Source organism: Manis pentadactyla, chromosome X (genome assembly GCF_030020395.1).
Source record: "Manis pentadactyla isolate mManPen7 chromosome X, mManPen7.hap1, whole genome shotgun sequence".
Taxonomy (NCBI): domain Eukaryota; kingdom Metazoa; phylum Chordata; class Mammalia; order Pholidota; family Manidae; genus Manis; species Manis pentadactyla.
The window spans coordinates 100,829,588-100,845,721 of NC_080038.1; the positions used below are offsets into that span (position 1 = coordinate 100,829,588).

The 16,134-nt window shown below is 35.3% G+C and overlaps 1 protein-coding gene across 2 annotated transcripts in view; it reads right to left on the reverse strand.

Moving 5' to 3' along the window:
- IL1RAPL2 (interleukin 1 receptor accessory protein like 2) overlaps positions 1 to 16,134 on the reverse strand; it is a 565,994-nt gene that overhangs the window by 263,927 nt on the left and 285,933 nt on the right. For both annotated transcript variants that reach the window (XM_036924997.2, XM_057495438.1), the window contains exon 4: positions 15,062 to 15,136. In XM_036924997.2, coding sequence (XP_036780892.2) covers positions 15,062 to 15,136 — 75 coding nt within the window. The remainder of the gene's footprint in view (positions 1 to 15,061; positions 15,137 to 16,134) is intronic.

Genomic DNA, 16,134 nt, shown 5'->3' on the forward strand with positions numbered 1-16,134 from the left:
CATTCTTTTTTGTTTTGCTCCTTTGACTGGATAATTTCAAATGACCTGTCATGAGTTTACTGATTCTTTCTTCGTCTTGATCAAGTCTTCTATGGATCTTCTCTAATGAATTTTTCAGTTCAATTACTGTGTTCTTCAGCTCCAAAATTTCAGGTTTTTATAAAAATTTTCTATCTCTTTGCACGTATTTTCACTTAGTTCACACACTGTTTACCTGAGTTCATTAAACAGCTTCATAGTGGTTATTTTTAAATTATTTAACAGGTAATTCATATTCTGCCATTTCTTTAGGATCTGTTTTTGGAGATTTATTTTGTTCTTTAGGTTGGGTCATGTTTTCCTACATTTTGTGTACCCTGAAATTTTGTGTTGTTATCCATGCAATTTAAAACAGCCACATCTTCCATTTTTTACAGAAAAATTTCATACAGGGAAATATCTTCAGTAATCAGCCTGGATATACATTTTGGAGGCCTTTCAGAACTGTTCTGGGGATGCATCTTCTCTAGGCTATGTAATTTTCCAATTACAGATGCTTGCTGATTTCTTTTTCAGGAGCTTGTAGTACTTTTTCCATCTGGTTTCTGTCTGTAATATGTAGATTCTCTTGTACCACCTTAATTTGCTGAGATCACTTTTGTTTTCTGTGGTCCCCAAGGTATCTCAGGTATGCTGGTTCCCCATCAGCACTCCAATATAGGAGAGACAGAAAGTAGTCCATTTCACAGTCCTACAAAAAGTTGAAATGGTGGATGTGTATTCCACTCTTCTCCTTCCCTCCCAAGGGAGAAGCTGCAAGTTGGGCTTTTCCTTAATTTCAAGCTGTGCCAACTTTGGGGAAGAATTGACATGGTTGAAATACATTTTAAAAAATCCTTTCAATGCAAGTGTTCTTGGCTTTGAGCTTACCTTGGGTACTGTGACTTCCCATCTATTCCTGGAGTTCTTATAAAGGATTTTTGACTACTCTTGTTTAGTGGGTGTTTCTTTAAGGGACAAGGTCTGGAGATTCCTACTTTACCACCTAACTTATGTCACCTCTTATCTTGTATTATTTGTTTATCTCATTTACCTCAGCTGAATTCTAGTCAGTGTAAGAGCCATATCTGCATCTTAGCCATCTGTTTGCCTCTATAGGCCCTTACACACAGTAGATGTTCAATACATATCTTAGAGACTGGATGAAATCTATCACCAATCCTAGTTGAGAATGAGAGTCCCTTCTTTTTTTAAAGCTTTCATTAATTAAGAATAGACACTCCTCCTTACCAAATAAACCAAAGCAGGCACTTCTATCTTCTTTAATCAAGGCCTGCATTAAGACTTGTACTCATTCTCTTTCCCACTAAAAACAATTAAAGAAGCAGTTGTAGAAAGATCAGGAAGAGAGCTTGAGAAAAAAGAAAGAAGACAATTAGGTTGAGAACTAGGAAAGCAAACAAGAAATGCTGAAGAAAGAGGTGGTGTCCATCACACACTGAATATTTATTGTGTGCCAGACAAGGTACGAGCAAAGAATTTGTTCAGTGGTGCCTAGGTGTAAAATGATCCTGAGAAAGAAGAGGCAATAGAGAATTAGGTAATTATAAGATGACAGTTAGTTAGCCAACTGAGAGATGTGCTTCCACAGAATGGTGGGGTTGAAGTCAGGTTTCAGTAAGGTAAGAAGTGAATGAGACATATTAAAACAAATGGTCTCTGTATACTTTTTCAAGCCATTGATTTTGAGTATATTTATTATGGGACAGAGTTGAAAATTCAGTTGAAAGAAGGGGTATTGATGGTTATCAAAACATACGGGAGCAAGTGGAATCAAGAACAGAGGTAGATTAATTTAAATTTGGAAAGAGATAATGTCACCTCTTCTTCCTAGACCAGAGGAAAGAGGAAGAGAAAGAATACATGGAAGGGACATTCTGAAATAGAGGGGAAGGAAATTGAGGCATTTTACATTGGATTATCTTGGTCTGTTTCTTCAGTGACTTTGGGTGTGACATTGGTATTCAGATCTGTAGAATGAAATAAGTTCCACTAAGTTTCCTTCTGAGAATAAAGACCAGTAGGATAGACTTGGAATGTTGATAAGAGTAGATTAAATACAATAAAACAATCCATTTGAAGACACCTGGAAGATGATTAATAGGACTTTTCATTGACATATGCAGACATACTAGACGTCAAAAAGAAGGCTTAAAAGAAACACGAGCCTAGTGAACTAACTGAACCATGGACTTGCCTTTGATAATTGAGAAACTCCATTGTTACTGACCTATTTCTATATATTACACAAAGGCAGGGTTTCCCTCTCATTTTCCCCCAATTTTAATCTGTGTCCACTGCTATTGCCAGCATTTTTTCTTTTTTATATGTCTTTTAAAAAAATTCTTTGCACATCAGAATTTCTGCTGGCTCTTAAACCTTTTTTGGTGATGCATTTTCTCTAGGCTATGTGATTTTCCAATTGGAGAGGTTTGCCGATTTCTTTTTCAGGAGCTTGTAGTACTTTCTCCCTCTGGCTTGTCTGCAATACCGCAGGTTCTCTTTCGCACTGCCTCAAGCTGTTGAGATCTGTTTTGTTTTCTGTGGCTCCCCAAAAGAATGTAAAAACAACTAAAATTCCAGTAATCAGCACATAGAACCAAAGAATAAATGCAAGCACAGAATAACAATCTGCGAAGTTCCAGGGCTACTAGTTTGATATACTAAGTGGTCACTCATGATAGCATCCATTATTAGGTTAATAAGCTAATTACTGCTGAGATAGGAAGCAGCAAAATAGAAGTGAGTAGATAGATCAGCCCTGCTCTACACTACTACATATAAAATAGAAGAGTCAACAGTTATCCTGAGCTGTCTAATAATGGTCAGGCTAAAAATCATTTATTCAGTACTGATACAGCTGATTCCTCACTAGTATATTCAGTTAAAACTGCTTTTGGATGTCACAAAGAACTATAATGCCCGCACATGTCAATGGTTAATAATGGCTCATCCTATTTTACAGAAATATCAAAGACGTTAATTAAATGGTGCCTGGAGAAAAGCTCTGAGTTCTTTGGGGAAGTATATCACATAAATATGAGATATCATTAAAATTAACTGTTCCCCTTCAGAAATTCTCTTATCTAGAATTAGCATGATTCTCTTCCTTTCTAAAGCACTTTCATTTTCCCATAATTGAGGTAAGAGGGTTTTTAAACTTGGCTTTGACCTCTAATGCAGGGTCTCACTCCACACGTTCACATTCTTTTTGTTCTTTGGCTGACTCCTCATCACAATCAGCCTTGAGACACATCATGTTTATCATCTCACCAAGTTAAAATCGTATCAAATAGCTTAGCTATAAATGGAAAATCATCATTACAGCAATGGGTGGGCTCTAAATACATTTGCAGTTAAAGAAATTAAGCTGATATAGATTCTCAGTGGACCAGAGCTCCTGTTCTTGGAAAACATCTAAAGCATATGCAAAATTTCAATATACAGAAGGTCTTGGGTTGATACTGTATTTGTAAACAAAACCAAAGTGTATTTTTGGACATAATAAATTACCTATTGATTCAATTTTCAAAATTCAGATATTGGCAAACACTAGACTGTTTCTATCAGTAGTGGTCTCAGGCCACGTTTGACCTCTACTCTTTTTGATGGAGCTCCCTTTCTTACCCAGGGGGTCTTAAACTGCTCCTAATTGCCATGTGTGTCCTCCTCTGCTTTACCCTAAGCCCCGGTTCTTTCCAACTTTCCTTTTCAGGGACTATGCCCACAGACAATACTTTTCTCTTGTGAGAAAATCAAGCGCCAACACTTACATGTCTAATGCCATACCTTTGATCTTTCAGTATCCATTTGTTGCCTGATTTCTGATGGCTTTGCAGCCTTTGACTTCCCAACCTTGCTAAAACCAAAGACTGATGTGTTCTCTGACCTGAACTATTTGCTCACCACTTTGCTGGAGCCTCTGCAAGATCTAAGCTTCCAGAGTTCAGGTTGCTACCCTGATTCTAGACTATCAGCTTCGCCTTCACAAACCTCTGAGTTCTTCCTCCAAATCTCTTGCTTGGCCCTTATTTTGTGTTGACTTCTGATCTATGATTTCCTACTGGAACAGTACAGGAAATACTCAGGGTAGAGGTTAGAAGGAAAGGGGGAAGATTTCTGGTGTTCTCGAAATCACAGCAACACACGTGTCTATTAACAGGACCAGATATTTATGAGCCACTCCTCATATTGCTAATCAATCTCTAGAAAATTATTTCTAAAGGAGCAAGAGCTCTTCCAAAGTTTAAGCCATATCTATACTGTAAAATATAGAGAATAATTAAGGGAATTATATAAATGATGCAAGGCCACCCATCCACATCAATCATTAGGACATTTAAAAGTAGTTTATGAATCAGCCACATGATATTTCCCTTAATTTTCTACAAGTTTGCCTATAATATAAAATCTAGTTTTATTTATATAAAATAAAATATTTGAGTTTGAAAGGGTGCCTAATTTATTCTGGTTTTTGCCAATTCATGTTGGGTGTTTAGACACAGTCAAAATACGAAGCTTTATTTTTCACTTTTCAGATATTTAAAAAGCATCCACTACTAACTGATAAAAAAAGGATAGAAATATGGAAGTACATTTTTCTGATAATATTCCTTTCTCTTAAAAAAAAAAAGCAGTTCCTGTGTGGTGATCCCCAATAAGTTCTTCACAATGGTATAAAGGGCATATCAAAGTGTGGGCAAAGGGTTTGTTTGTGTTTATACAGAGGATCAAAGCCTAATTTGGCTACCCAGAAAATGAATTAAGATACAATATGAAGAAGAACTTCCAACATCAACATTCTCAGGAAGAGTCATACCAGAAGATGATCAGCAAAAAACTTCAACAAAGATCCTGGCGCTGTTGCAGTTGTAGCTGCATTCATCCCACCGGTTCCTAGACTTGCCATTGGAATGAAGAAGGAGATATCTAAGCTGGCCTGTGCATACAGTAAAACAACAAATTTGACTGGATCTATACTGTCGGAACTCAACCAAGAATTAGGAGAAGTGCAAGTTGCAGCGCTCCAAAATCTTGCGACTATAGACTATCTACTGTTAAAAGAACATATGGGATGTGAACAGTTCCCAGGAATGTGTTGTTTTAATTTGTCTGATTTTTCTCAAAATATTCAAATTCAGTTAGACAATATCCATCATATCATTGATAAGTTTTCACAAATGCCTAGGGTGCCTAACTGGTTTTCTTGGTTTCACTGGATATGGCTGGTAATTGTAGGTCTGCTTTGGTTATGTAGCTGTATTCCTATTATGTTAATGTGTGCATGCAATTTAATTAGTAATTTGAAACCTATACATGCTTATGTTACTCTACAAGAAGATATGTCAAAGAAATAATCAATCTTCCCATGTTTTCTTCCATCTGCTACTTCTATAGCTTCTCTTCTTCCTTCCTAATTACAACCCCTAAGTAGAATTCGTGCCTCATATAGAAATTACTGAGTATCATAATTCTTCCAAGTGGTAAAGATACCTCAAGACAAATGCTGGGCATAGAAGCCACAGGGCATAAATCTGCAAAAAAGTAAAAAGTTAACTTTTTCAAACAATATTGCTTCTCTCTCACTTACCAACTTTACATTTCCCTGTATGGCCCTGGAAGATGACTGTTTAGCCAGAGACAGGTAAGATTCCTCAAGGGAGGAACAACCTAAGACAGGCACAGTCGCAGGGGGGCCATCAGGTGAGAAATTGGGGATCAACAGAGGTGAGGCTTAGAACCTCACCCCCCCCCCCGTTTTGAGAGAAATCTTCTGCATTCGTGGATGTTTTGTTGCCCTTGTCTAGCTTGGATTAATACTTAGTCTATAGGCACACACCTGATCATATACACATTTGCCCTCTTACAGCACTAAACTATGTTTTCTACCTTTATCTTGCATCTACCTACCACTTCAGCATTTTATTAAAAATAATAATAATAATAAGGGAGAAATGTGGGATTCACATATAAATCAAGTATAAAAATCAAACGAATAATCATAATTGACCAGATTGTTTATAGTTCATGATGCATGATCAAAACTGAAAGTTTCTGTGATGACGGCCCTTGCACTGTTCACCATGTAAGAACTTGTTCACCATGTAAAAACTTGTTCGATATGCTTCAGAAGATTGGAGACTGTTGAGAATTAGGCTTGGGGTTGATTAATGATTGTGCATTGAGTCCCCTGTACAGAATTTTATTGTTGTTAACAACCATATGATCAATAAATATGAGAGATGCCCTCTCAAAAAAAAAAAAGGATAGAAGATAGAACCACTGAAAAGTACTATAAAGCTAGTATTGATATCAACAATGACAAAACATGCTGTTGGGGAATAGTATCCTCAGTTGACACATATTTCTAATAAATTCCAAATGCAGAGATTTTCCTAATTTATTTTTTAGTTTCTGATTTATCTTTCCTATCCTTGAATGACAAAGATGAATTTTTGATAACTGCTCAGATACTGGAATATATGCGGCTCTCTGGCCATTTAAGTGTACATCACTCCAGAAAACTTTTCTATACTGCTCTGTGCTACATAGACTGTTTTCAGGTACATCTGCAGCTTCCACATTAGTCTGTTATTTGAAAAAGTATTTTGGCCTGAGTTACAAAGGTCAAAATGTCAAAATAATGCTCTTTTATTCACTTTTCTTTACTCACTGAATCAAATCACACTGAATTTGATTAACTTATTCATATAGGATCAAGCACCTTCTGTCCAAACATTAATTTCAAAACAAGGAACAGTAAGCCGACAGTGTAACAAGACTGAATAAACAACCGTACTAACTTTAATTGGCATTATGGTCCATAACACAAGAATGTCAACTTACGCCTCACTACTTATAAACTGCTGACTAGTTTAGGTAAGTTATATGAGATCTCTGAGCCAAATTTCCTCATTTAAAAAAAAGGGGCCATACACATTTCTTCCAAGAAGACATACAAATGACAAATAAGCAGACAATATGTTCAACATCATTAGCCATCAGAGAATGCAAATTAAAACCACTACATACCCATAAGGATAATGATTACCAAAAAAATGGAAAATACCAAGTGTTAGTGAGGATGTGAGGAGATTGGAATGCTTGTACATTTCTGCTGAGAATGCAAAATGGTGTAGCTGCTTTCGAAAAAAATCTGGAGGTTCCTCAAAAGGTCAAATACAGAGTGACCAAATGACCCAACAAATCTACCCTGAGGTACATACACAAAAGAAGTGACAATATATGCCCACACAAAAATTTGTACACTGATGTCTATAACAGCATTATTTACAATAGTCAAATAGTGAAAACAACCAAAATGTCCTTCAACTGATAATTGGATAAAATGGTATATCCATATAATGGAATATTATTTAGCAATAAAAAGGGATGAGGTACTGATACAAGCTACAATGTGTTTGAGCCTTGAGAACAATATGCTAAGTGTATGAAGCCAATCACAAAAGACTGCATGTTGTATGCTTTCATTTATATTAAATGTCCAGAATAGGCAAATCTATAGATAAAGAAATTTTATTAGTGGTTGCCTGGGGCTAGAGGTGGGAGTAAAGAAGAGGGACTGAGAAGTGACTTTAATGGAAATGGAGTTTATTTAGAATGTTGAAATGTTCTGAAATTGATTATAGTGATGGTTGCACAACACTGTGAAACCACTGAAATATATAAGTGGGTCAATTGTAATGGAATATCAATAATATCATTATTTTTATATATGTTATTATATCATAATATCAATACCATTATTAAAATGGTCTTAAAAGTAGGACATATAGTTGGATCTATCTCAAAGTTATTGGGAGGATTAAATGAAGTAATCCATATAAAGTACTCAACATAGCATCTAGTACCTGGTAAGCATCAATAAATGATAGCTCTACCACCAATATAAATAATACTACTGACAATTATTATTATTATTGATAATGGTAGAGTTATTAAATAATATAAGTAATTATTATAATAATAATAACTATTCTTGTTAGTAGTAGAGCTATTATTAAATAATACTAAATATAATAATAATCACTGGCAGAGCTACTATTAAATTATACTGAATATTGTTATAACAATAACTATTAGTAGTAGTAATGCTATTGTTGAATAACTATATTTTACATATAATTATAAACATATCACATAGTTATTATTATGATTTAAATGTTCCTATTAGACTGATTGTTTTTTGGGGCATATAATTTGGGCCTAGGTAATTTACCATAGTCAGTATGTTATAATAAAAATAACACAAACTTTGGACTCAGGCAAGTCTGATCAAAATCCCATTTTAGCCAGTAACTAAATATGTAGTCTAAGGAAAGTTATTTAATCTGTTTCAGGTTGAGTTTCTTCATCTGCAAAATGGTTCAACAATACCAACTACAATACTAAGACTGTATGTACAAATGCCCATTGCACTGCCTAGTATACGGTAAGTTTTCAAGTAATTTTATTTCCACATGTGTAAAATCATGGTATTGGCATTAAGGAACATGTGATAAAACACCTTAAAGCTTATATTACTATTCCAACGAGAAATAAACTTCAGCAATGCCCCAAAACAGCAATATATGCACAGAGGTCTGGTCAACAATCATGTTATCCCTAAGATATTCATAAACAACTTGTTACATTACAGATATTTAGTAAACTGTTAACTCCTTTCTTTTCAGTCTTAAAAGTCTCAAAACAAGTACCACTAAGTTATAGAAACTTAGACAAAGTAAATCAGTGTAAGTCTCAAGGATTAATATGTTAGTTAACTTTTAAGGAAAAGGCTTGGCCCAGATTTTCTAAAGTTGTAAATAATGGACATGTTGTACTGTCTGGGCAATAGAACAGTTTGTAGATTGGGGTAGTCCATGCTCACCTCATGCGTGTTATTCTTCATGAAAAAGATCTTTTGGAAACCACTTAGTAACCCTAGAATGTCTCTACAAGGGAGAGTGAATGCTGCCATAAACCAGCTCCAATTATGTGTGCCAAGAAAGCTGAGTGAACTCATAATACCCTTCTCCCTCTCCAAAGTCTTCATGTATTCAAGATTAAATGAAGGTCTTCAAGGAGTTAAAGTTAAAAGGGTAGGAGTATACAAAAACAAAGAATTTTTTTAAATCCCTTGTTTGCACAATCATACACACAATACATATACAGTCATATCTTGAACTAATGAAATGATCACGTATTGTTATTTGTATTGATGGTAATTCCAACTTGATATTTTAGCTCAATTGGTGGGCAACTTGCTTTAGACAGCTTGTTTTCTGACAATTTTAGAAAGAGCTGACTAGTTTAACTAAGCCAAAGAGACTCAAGGGTATCATTAAGTTTCCACTTGTAATATTTGCTATATTGAAGCAAATGGTAAACAATTTATTATTTCAAAAGTTTACCTCTTTGGCAATTTTTAACTATTTTCAAATTAATCATGTACTCGGGTTAAGATTACAGAGATATGTTATTATATTGAGTAAAAGAGAGTACAGAACTGTTAATTTATAAGGTCTTGTCACAGAAAAGTCACTCTCCCTTTTCCTATCTGCTTTGGCAGTTGTTATATTGCATTGTACTTCTGCTTCTATAGCTGTCTTCCCCACTAGACTGAGAACAGAATACCGGAAGACCAAAGACCTAATTTTATTCACCTCTACATCCCCAGGATCTAACACAGTGTTTGGCATCTGCTAAGAACGCAAAATATGTTTTTAGGTAAATAAACTTAATTTGGTTGAACAGCTAATTTCCTAATTTGGGGTTCTGTTAATTATTTGTTTTTGCCTTATAGTCCTATCTCTGATATGCTGGTAAAATTGATTTCTGACAAAGATTAATACTCCTTATACACATGGAATAAGTTTGACCAAGCAAAGCAGCATGTCACATAGTCATGAAAAATGAATTTAAATAGTCTGTAAAATTAAAATAAATTCTGAGTGAGAAGAGAAGAGAAATAAGGAAAATCTTTCATACTGGATTAAGATTCATCTAGAAGATAAACTACCTGGCTTTTTGAAACAGCTGAGGTATTCAGTTAGCTTGGACTGTTCCACCAAGTCTCAGCTTTTCTGATATGCTTTAGGCCCCCAGCCTTTCTTTTTGACTTTTTGACACTAAAAGAGAAAGTAAGTGGTATTTAAATTTATTTTCTGCATAACACTGACTGGTTTACTTTATATCTTAGGAAACTTCTAAGGAAATATTTATCATCAATGAGAAGAATAGAGCACATTTCCAAATTCATCCTTGGTTGAAATTAGATGTAGGATCTCAAATCTTTTCATCCATATCTGCTCATGGTTTTTTCAAAGCTTCTAGGAATGTTACAGTTTATAGAACATGTGTTTGGGTTCTATAAAAAAAGCAATGCCCAAAGAAGGGTCTACCTAGAATCAATACACTTTAAGTGGGGCACATGTCACTATGATGTTTCAATACTTTGGTATTAAAGTACAATGTAAATTAATATACTATAATGCAGTGTTTTATTTCTTAGAAAAATTAATGAAAAAATATTTTTCAACTGCCAAAAAAGATAATTTTCCCTGGTATGGTAAAATTTTATTTATCAAATTTAAAGCTAAATTTATCTTCAAAAAGAGAAAATAAATGGAAGATAACAGGACTAAATTGGATTTGTACATTGTTTTTCTTTATATTTCATACATTACCACAGGCAGCTTTAGCTGAATAAGCTTGCTTTGTGAAAGCAATAGTTTTCATGTTATTTTGTTAAGAATGTGTTTATCTGCAAATTAAAACCACAATGAGATATCACCTCACACCAATAAGGATGGCCAGCATCAAAAAGACTAAGAACAACAAATGCTGGTGAGGATGCAGAGAAAGGGGAACCCTCCTACACTGCTGGTGGGAATGTAAGCTAGTTCAACCATTGTGGAAAGCAGTATGGAGGTCCCTCAAAAAACTAAAAATAGAAATACCATTTGACCCCGGAATCCCACTCCTTGGAATATACCCAAAGAATACAACTTCTCAGATTCAAAAAGACATGTGCACCCCTATGTTTATTGTAGCACTTTTACCACAGCCAAGATATGGAAGCAACCTAAGTGTCCATCTGTAGGTGAATGGATAAAGAAGATGTGGTACATATATACAATGGAATACTATTCAGCCATAAGAAAGAAACAAATCGTACCATTATAGTCAGGACTATAGGGCATACCATGAACAACATGGATGGAGCTGGAGGACATTATGCTCAGTGAAATAAGCCAGGCAGAGAAAGACAAGTGCCAAATGATTTCCCTCATTTGTGGAGTATAACAATGAAGCAAAACTGAAGGAACAAAATGGCAACAGACTCACAGACCCCAAGAATGAACTAGTGGTTACCAAAGGGGAGGGGTGTGCGAGGGTGGGTAGGGAGGGAGGGAGAAGGGGCCTGAGGGGTATTATGTTTAGTGCACATGGTGTGGGGGATCACGGGGAGAACAGTGTATCACAGAGAAGGAACATAGTGGATCTCTGGCAACTTGCTGCACTGATGGACAGTGACTGCATTGGGGTATGGGTGGGGACTTGATAATATGGGTAAATGTAGTAACCAGATCATTTTTTCATGTGAAATCGTCATAAGAGTGTATATCAATCATACCGTATTAAAAAATAAACAAATAAATAATGCATTTATCATCTCAAAATATATGGTGAGTTGGTTAAGATTAATATTCTTTCAGCATTAACAATGTGAATACAACAACAACCAAACTGACATTACTATGTCAGTGAAAAGTATGTTAATTTCTAGAACCTTGTGGATGACTAATGGATTACACTATAGGAGAGAGAAAGTCAAGATGTTTGTTTTTCTCTAGAGACACAACAAAATATCTGTACTGATGCCAACTCCATGCACTAAAAAGAATTCACTTGCACTGAAAATTTTCATTTACTGGATTGCCTTTGTAAATATATAGAACTGAAAACTGAGTATAACTATCAACAAACACATAAATTATTATTCTAGGCCATATTTTCTAAAACTACCTTAAAGCAGATACTCCAGTTTAGTTTCCACAGTATTTCTCATTCTGCACAAAATGCCTACATGGAATTCTTATCCATGCGAAAAATAGAATTCACAATGCTCTAGATAAAATTAATGTTTGTTCTAGGTACCTACTGTTGTTTAATAAACTACACCTTACAGTGGCTAATGACAACCATTTGATTTTGTTCATGACTTTTTGCATCAGAATTTAAGAATAGTTCAGCTCAATGGTTTTTCTCCAAACTATATGGCATAAGCCACAGCAGCTGGGGCTGAAGGATCCATTCCAGCATGACGTCTTCATTTACACATCTATTAGCTTGGTGCTCACTGGACTCTCTTTCTTCAAATGGTATCTCTTTCTCTAAGTGGCTTGAGCTTCTCACAGCATGGTAGTTTCAGAGCAGACCAAGAGACCTGAAGAAATGTTGCAAGGTTTCTTTTGACCTAGTCTCCAAAATCTCAGAATATCACTTCTGCTATACTGTATTGGTCAAGCATGTCTATAATGCCAACCCAGATTCAAGGAGAGAGGAATGAGACACTATGTTTAAATGTAGGAGTAGCAAAAAATCTGTGGCCAACTTTTGTCTGCTACAATGTTGTCTCAAGTAATTTTAAGTATTGGGATTTGGGAAACCTGAACTTGGTAATGCACTTAGCAATATGGATTGTTGTATCTTTTGGTAGTTCTAGTTTTAGTTCTAATTTGAAGACATCTAAAAACTGAATGGGCTTGATATACTTTAAAAAATTTTTAAGGAAAATCATTTCCTGAAGTTTTCATCATCTTACTGAATTCTGAAAGTTTTCCAGATATACACAGGGATGTCCAATCGCCCTAAGTATCATTATCCCTTTTACACCTGGGGTTTCCAAACCTTCATCATTCCAACTGCAGAACTCCCCAACACTAAGGAGCTCTTTGGCATTTATAGTGCTCTTAATAGTATCACCTTACTATTGAGGCATAAAAGTAAGTTACAAAGTGATTTCCAGTTATGAATACATGGTGCTAAATAAATCTGTGGAAAAGTTCAGATCACTTAAAAGTAACAAGTCATGTGCTTTTTGAAATGCCAAGGATCTGGTTTATTTGATTTTGTTTTCCTTTCTCTGAATTACATGGTTGCTTTAGCATCTCAGAGAAACAGTCTTTTGGGGATGAAAATGAGAAAGACTCCATCTTTCTATCAATAAAGTTGTTTACAAATTGTGTTGCAAACTAAAATCTGTAAAATCCACCCTTGCCTCTAATGTAAGTTGGAAGCAAATTACTTTAGTAATTTTACAAGGTTGTGTTAATGGTAGGTTATTTTGGCATATATCCCTATGTTGGAAATCATATTTTTACAAATCACATATCTTAGAGATACCCTGAAAGGCACATACAACTGCTAAACCCAGTGAATCTGAATGAAATGTATTCCCTACAAGGGTCTCTCTCCTTGCTTTAAAGCAGTACTTCTCAAACTTTTCTGTTAAAGCTTGCCTAGTGACAGAGAAGAATAAAGAAGTATCCACCCAGGGGCTGTGAACCAAAAGAGATGCATGTTTATTTGAAATAGTTGTGTGAATTTTGCTTTTTAGTCAATATATAAGTTTTCATATAAAGACAATTTACCACTTAAATGCCCCTAAGAACTAATAACACAAGATCAACTTCTGGCTTCATGTAACCCCTGGCAAATCATGGAATAATCTTGAGGTACCTTTATCCCAGTATAGATGGAAATATGTAAGGAAAAATTACTGAGCGAGTGTGTCAGCCCGTGTACATTTGGCTTTAACAAACTATTATGACTACAAAATAATTCAAGTGGTGGCAAGAGAGCCATAGTCTAATACTTCAGCATTATCTACAAACTATTCACCATTTCTATAGCCCATTCTTAATGACATGTTTATTATTTCTCTTCTTATTTTAAAATACTTAACTTTGATACGCACAGTGCTAAGTTGCACTAACTACAATGTGTTATATTTCATTTCAGAAAATGAATAAGCTCTTAGGAATGTAATTTTCTCTCACCTATTTTCAAGATAGAAATAAGCCTCTAACAATCCAAGTTGGAATGGAAAGATCAGAAGTTGAGTCAAAAACTTCCAAAGTGAGTGAAGTATTAGGGCCAATTCATCTTCCCTGACTATATAATTGGTAGGTTCTGTTGTGGCCACATATTTCAATAAATAATATACCCAACATAAGCCTATAATACATTTACAGTATATTTACTCAGTTCTCTTGCTTAGAATTGAAGAACATTTTCTTAGAATTTAAGAATAGAAAGAAACCCACGATACATGAAAGCTCACAGATGTTAAAGGTTTTGGTTTGAAAGAGATACTAGCAGACCTCTGAGTTTCAAGTTTACAGTTCTTGAAACACAAGGATTAGCAGTAAGGGACTCAAAAAGGAGACTCAACACCTTCAGTCCTAATTTGAGTCTGCAGAAAAGAACAGCAGCACCCATAAATCAACTTGTTACTTTTCCCAACACCGTATAATTTATAAATATTCAGAATCTCAACCTAAAAACAACTTTTAAAAAGCCCTGGATTGTGCCATTGGAAATAATACCAAATCATTTTAAAGGCTGTACTGAGGGGCTCTTTTATTTTTAAAAGTGTTTGCTCTCTAGGAGTTAATGCTCTCTAAACAAAAATTTTTGGCTGACAATCATGAGGTTTCTGTGCCAATCACCAATGCATGATACCCATGAATCTATCAATCACGGAGTTAAAAAGCTGTGTTCTACAGCATACTTAATACCCAGTGTAACCAATTAGTATTACCCACTCCTTGATGCAATACAAACTCATTTCCTTAAACTGCTATTGCACTGAACTCCAGGGTTATAAATGAGCAGACACAAATTGATTTGCATGTAATAACAGTGGCAATAAACCTTTCCCGGCTCATGCAGTTTTCCCCATCTGTTAACAGAGAGCAACTTCAGGATCTATTATTCCCAGAAGGCGACTTACCCAGCTGGACATCTATAACACTTGGCTGATTCTCCATGGGGAACAATGGCTTGGGAGGCTTGTCTGTGAGTAAAGCTAGAAGAGAAAATGAAAGAAGGTAATAGGAAAATTGAGATAAATTACAGGATAAGAAAGATTCTATCATGCATGATATTTAATGTTTGTAGACTTGATGGTGTGTAAACATTTATTAGACAGTATTCCTACTTGAGTTGTTACTCTAGCCGTACAATATCCATTTCCCAGCACATTTAGAGCACCACTGATTTGCTGTAAACAGGCCATTTTGACAGCTACACTTTCCAACAAGATCAAACAAATAGACTCTTCTGAGTGATTATTATAAGCTTGTGAGTGTAAAGAAATATAGATTTTTTAAGTATAATAAGGTAAGCATTAAATATCCATGCCTACTTTCTGGCATGAAATATTCTTAATGAAATATAACCCTAATGGACATTTCTCATCAGTTGAATCTTCCATGCCTCTGAGTCATTCCTCATTCCCCACCTCAAACTCCAGAACAGTACAGTAAAGCACTGATACCGTTGTTAGGATAATTCATCAAAAATACTGATTGGGCACCTTTTGTCTACCAACTGCTGTGTAAGTACTAAGGAAAAAAGAACTAAAGCCTTTATCTCCACCCTCAATTTACAACAAACACAGAATTGGCACACCAAAATAAATAAATAATAGAACAAAGAAGACAATCCAGTGAAAAATTGTAGCATTTCATCTACAAGGCTATATGTAAAGGAATGGAGAAAGGAGAGGTCAGTATTGGCTGGCAGTGTTGGGGAATATTTTTATGAAGAAAATGGCTCTCCACATAGACCTTATGGCATGGGGAAGATTTGGAAAGGCAGAGAGTAAGGAAAAAGAAATACAGGAAAGATTAACAACACAAAATTAAGAAAAGAGGTAGAATTTAGCAAGAATAATGTGACTAGAGGAAAATGATCTGGTGAGAAGTTGGGTGTGGTGGGGTAAAGAGAAAACTGTTCATGATCTGGAGTAATTGGAAACAAAACTAGATAGATAGGATGGAGCTCAGTTCTGGAGAATCCTGT